This window comes from Vespa mandarinia, chromosome 5 (assembly GCF_050613455.1).
Source record: "Vespa mandarinia isolate Hongniang chromosome 5, ASM5061345v1, whole genome shotgun sequence".
NCBI classification, from domain to species: domain Eukaryota; kingdom Metazoa; phylum Arthropoda; class Insecta; order Hymenoptera; family Vespidae; genus Vespa; species Vespa mandarinia.
In genome coordinates, this window is record NC_140814.1 from 6627501 (window position 1) to 6633138 (window position 5638).

Consider the following 5638-nt stretch of genomic DNA (forward strand, 5'->3'; position numbering starts at 1 on the left):
GGCTGCAGCACGCCACGTCGACCGTAAACTTTTATTCGCATTCAAATTCAGGCTGAAAGCGTCCTTAAAACGAACGTATCTCTTCCTTCCTACTTTCCTCGCTCGTCCTCTCACACTTTACTTCCTTTTTCCATCGTTCTGGCCTGTACGAAACGCTTTCGTACACGTTTGCTGCCGACTAACAGCCGTCGTTTGAAAACTGGAAAATGCTTGTACTTCGAACGAGTAGACCATACCGAGACACACACCTGATCTTTCTCAAATTGACCATATAACGTCGTACCACCGACTAAATTTTACACTTTGAGAGAGAGAGAGAGAGAGAAAGAGAGAGAGCTAACATGGTATCGTAAAAAAGAATTTTTGTGGACGACACAATAAGACTCCAAACAAATGTCTTTGGCAATTTAACGCGAACCTCGCAAAAAATATTTTACCATTACCATTAAAATTTTTTACTTACGTACATTTGACTCTGTCATCTTGAAAAAATTTTGCAGAGAATCTGCATTTATTCACTTCATTAGATTGCGAAACTATAATCGTATATGATGATAGTCGGTAATTTTTTATTTTAGGTTAAAAAAATATTATAGAGAATGCAGATCTATAATCAAATATGGATAAATAAATAATCCTCTATTAGCGAAGAGAAAGAATTTCGTGATTGTAAATTATAAATTATAAGCGATACAACATTAAAGTAATATTACTCAATCAATCATTTAGCCAGTTAGTGCGGTCTCCAATACTTTTGTAATAACATCGCAGCCCAAATGCTTATGATTATGATTTTTAAGAAACCGGTTAAACTAGAGACACTGTATATTATTCTTTATTAAAGATACGACTAGTTTCCACGAGAACTTCTTTGAAATATTTTATAAATGGATCACCTTTCTCGCTTTGACGTAAGAATATAACAAGCAATCGTTTCACATTCTCAATTTAAAAATTTAACACGACCCGCGTTAGATTGAGAAACGTTGCGCTATAGAAGACCGGTTTCCTGAACGCGTCACAAAAAAAATAGGTATACCACCGTCGTACATCGATACTTTGTTATATTGGCGCGTGACCACCACCACCACACTACATTCACATATATTGTGGCGAAAAGAAAAAAAAAGAAAAAAAAAGGGGGAAAAAAAAGGATATCGAAGGTGCCTATGATAAAGTCGGAATGACAAAAGACGCGTATGTGTGCACGTAGGTGTACGTACGTATGCGTGTGCGAGCCTGAAAAAAACGAAATCATCAATCCTGTGAGATCACTTTGGGATTTAGTTTTATTTAATACAAAAAATTCATTCGAGACGAATTAATTGGCCATTTTTTTTTTTTTTTTTTTTTTTCATAAATATATTGTATTAGCTCCCTCGACTCTCCTTTCCTTACATTAAAATATTTCAAAATGTAAATTCTATTTTACGAAATAGACTCGTGAGAATAATCTCAACCCTTTTTAGTTGGCTTTTACGACAAGCAAGAGGGATACTGTCGGCGTATTCTATTACCAGGCCACAGGGGGAGAGGAGGTATAAGTATAAGTTAAAAAGATAGATCGCGCGCGATAGAGTTCTATGGAATAACTTTTTCGAGAGGGGGATGAAAAAATATGCGATATCTCTTTTCCATGTAGATGTATAGTTTCATGGATTTTATTTTCGACGAAAAATAAAGATAAAAGAAGGAATGAGAGAGAGAGAGAGAGAGAAAGAGAGGGAGAGAGAGAAGAAAGTGAAATAGAGATTTCAAAACTTCAATCGCATTCACCGATTGCTTTGTATCCTAGGGAAAATAGAGGATGATATGAGAGTAGAGAGAGAGAGAGAGAGCGAGAGAGAGAAGAGGGCCCGAAATGAAAGTGCACGTAACAGCTGCAACGCTATCGACAAATGCAGTTCCTCTCGTGAAAACGTAATCGTGACCGATTCAAGTTAACTCTTCTGTCCGTAGTTATTCATAAAGTCATGGCTCGATAGCCGCACACTAATTAAGGATTATCGATCGTCAAAATCGTATCGACGAAATACAAGGCTGACATTGTCCACGATATACGTATACACGAGATATATCGGATTCATTTCTACGGAGATAATTAAACGTATGATTACATTGATTCAATAAAAAAAAAAAAAAAGAAAAAATAGGAAAAAAAAGGAAAAAAAAAAGCAAAAGAAAAAAATAAAGAAATCCATTTTTGAGAATGACTTGCTATTGAATTCTCGATCGTGGTATATTAATCATTATCATTATCTCTGAAAATGGAAAAGTTCGATTAATTTAATGAATATTCTTGTGACATGAGAGGGGTGGAGTGGGGAAAAAAAAAGCCCAGAGGAAATCAATCGTTATTGGAAGTAAACGATTGACCGTACAATCTTCATAATTACGTACGCTGTACGGTGGTGAAAGTTATGAGATATAACTCTCTCGATCGCCAACGAAGCTGATGTGTGGTGAATAAACTCCGATGATTGAACGTCGTATACCTATATACATACATAGATACAGATGATGGTGTTGGTAATTCAACGATATAATACTTGACCGTGAATAGTATCGATCGAGTTTGTTAAAACTCAATCATGCGTACCATAGTGAAATTACCACGTGATAAATACATTACATGTTTACATACGAGTATGTACATATTATCATATCCAAGAATGTTCTTCAATATATCAAAAATAAAAATCAAAACAAACCAATATACCACCTATAGATATAATTTCAAAGATATAATTTCAAATCGCAGTAAAACGAATAAACAAGTTAAATTGTTTTATGAAATAAATTAATCTTATCAAAAAATATCCGATCGTATTTATGAATAATTATTCGAATGACAATTTTTTTTTTTTTGTTTTTTTTCCCAGAAACGAGAACTATCTTTCATTTATTTTCAGAAAGAACTTTCTCTCATTCTTTTTCAGAAAGAGAGAGAGAGAGAAAGAGAAAGAGAGAGAGAGAGAGAGAGCACGTGACCGCTATAAAAGCACGTGGTCGGCCCGCGCATGTTGAACTTACCACGTGCGCGCGTCTTTTTAGCGACTTTTTTTTATCTTGAATGATCTCTTCTTCGTCATTCTTCGAAAAAAAGAAAGAAAATAAATAAGTACAGGAAATAAAAAAAAAAAAGGACAAAAAAGGTACTCGTCCAAGCAACGCTTAAAAAGGTGAAAAATTATCACGCGCACTTGACACTAATTATCAATGTCCTCGATATGCTGGAACATGGAACATGTCACGAGATGTTCAATACTCGACACGAAACGACGCTTTGTAATGAAATACGATCGATGTGGATCGATTGTTTCATTCCTTTTATGACTTTGCTTTTTAGAGAGGAGAAAAAAAAGAAAAAAGGAAGAAAGAAAAAAAGGAACGGAAAATATAATACGTGACTTCGATATTGACAAAAAGGACAAAGGGTTAGCCGCAAATGTCAACAAGATGTAGACTTTTCAATGTAAAAAAAAAAAAAAAATAAAAAAAAATAAATAAAACTGTTTCGAAAGTTCCGCGTTACGCTGATTATAAGCGTGACAAAAAGAAGAAGCCAAAGAAGAAAGAAATAGATAGATAGATAGAGATAGAGAAAGAGATAGAGAAAGAGAAAGAGAGAGAGAGAGAGAGAGAGAGAGAGAGAGAGAGAGAGAGAGAGAGAGAGAGAGAGAGAGAGAGAGAGAGAGAGAGAGAGAGAGAGAGAGAGAGAGAGAGAGAGAGAGACAAAAAAGAGAACACATGACGCGCGAAAACGTAGATTCCGTCGTAATACACGGAAGTCGAAGAATCTGTAGAAGAAATTATGTTCAACGTCTACCAGAGAAGAGATTCCTTCGGAGGTAAGATAGAAATCGAGCGAGGAGGACGCGTTTAGAGGGAAAGGCTAGAAGAGGAAGAGAGAAAGAGAGAGAGAGAGAGAGAGAGAGAGAGAAAGAGAGCGAGGGAGAAAGAGAGAAAATGAAAAGTAAGAGTGAGAAGGATAGAACGAGGGGGAGAACAAGAGGGAAAGAGAAGAAGCATAAGCAGAGCCGGTTGAACCGGCATATCTCGTCTTGTTCTTCGAACGAAAGGACGAAGGTTAGAGAGAAAGAAAGAGAGAGAGAGAGAAAGAAAAAGAAAGAGAAATAGAGAGAGAGAGAGCTATCGAGAAAGAAAGAGAGAGAGAGAGAGAGAGAGAGAGAGAGAGAGAGAGAGAGAGAGAGAGAGAGAGAGAGAGAGAGAGAGAGAGACCACTGTGAACAAACTCATAGAAAAAAGGAAATGTAAGGGGAAATGAGTGTGCAATGGAGAAAACAAGTTAAAAGAGAATACAAAAGGGAGAAAAAAGAAAGAGGAAAAATTTTCCTATTTTTTTTTCCTTTCCCTCCCCCCCCCACCCCGTAATAAAGTGACGTAAGGAAAGAAATTATATATATAATAAAAGTTTACCTCGTGAGCACGCGGGTGTTGATGACTGCAATGACGATGCTCGAACATTCCACACACAAGATCCACACCGCACACAACGATGAAAACAACGAGCGGCAATGATACGGTGCCGCATTGCATCTTCAACCGCACACGGGCCGCCATCACAGACGACGCTCCCACTGGCAAAGCATGACACGTACTGAGCGCGCCCGCCGACATCGTACATTTATATAGGCGCCGTCGCGAGCAGCGCCACGCCGGCGCTCACGCTCGATATCTCGAACGCTCTGTTAGACGACGAGGAAGACGACGACGACGACGACAACCCTCTCCTCTCTTCTCCTTCTTCTCTTTATTATCGTTACTCTTCTTCTTTTTCTTCTTCCTGTCTTTACCACCAACGTTATCGCTACTGTTATTGCCGTTGTCGTTCAGGCGATATACTCTGTCGTCTTTGCGATCTGAAAAATATATATTGACGCGAGTGTCAATTTAAAATCCCGAGCGAACGATTTACATCATTTAATAATAAAATGATTATTAAATGATATATCTATTTATATCGGATTTTTTTTTTCTTGTCCTTTTCCTTCTTTCATTAATTTTTTTTTTTTTACCTCCCTTCAAACTTATACGAACCAACGTATACGTCATTTTCAATGACGAATTTTATTATAAATGTTCAGAAATATCTTTAATATATTTATAACAATTATCTTTATCAAAGATATTATCGCGAGAACATGCATCTAATCGTTTCAATTAAATTCCATTGTTTTTAAGTTTTAACTTGGAAATATTTTTAAATGGTTAAAACTTTAATTTAATATTTTAATTCTGTTCGATAAACGTTCCTATAAATTTGTTTAAGTATTACCTCAAGAATATTCTCCGAATGTTGCTACTCGCAATAATATCACGAATGTAAATACAAGGTCAATTTAATTGCCCTTCAACGGGCATGGTTGTTTCATGAGTTAAATTTTACGTGCACATTAAATAATCGTGCAATAAAACGTTCATTTTATTTTTCGTAATGATTGAAAAGTATATCATTGCTTTTTTACTGTGATTCTTTTTACGATTAATTACACAGAAAACAATACAAATCCGTTCCCAAATATATTTATTAACTTACGATATAAATAATTTTATATATATATATATATATATATATATATATATATATATGTATATGTATATATTTAAATATAGA

At 35.7% G+C, this 5638-nt stretch overlaps 1 protein-coding gene across 2 annotated transcripts in view; it reads right to left on the minus strand.

The window, feature by feature from the left end:
* Nucleotides 1-5317, minus strand: part of Invadolysin (leishmanolysin-like peptidase, invadolysin) — a 254307-nt gene extending 248990 nt beyond the window's left edge. The window contains exons 1-2 of one of the 2 annotated variants that reach the window (XM_085657065.1): nucleotides 5300-5317; nucleotides 4441-4883 (exon numbers count right to left, since the gene is read on the minus strand). In XM_085657065.1, coding sequence (XP_085513191.1) covers nucleotides 4441-4641 — 201 coding nt within the window. In that variant the 5' untranslated portion in view covers nucleotides 4642-4883; nucleotides 5300-5317. Of the gene's footprint in view, nucleotides 1-4440; nucleotides 4884-5299 lie in introns of those variants that run through there. The other variant, XM_035866704.2, reaches the window with a different exon arrangement.
* Between the last annotated feature and the right edge of the window lie 321 nt (nucleotides 5318-5638).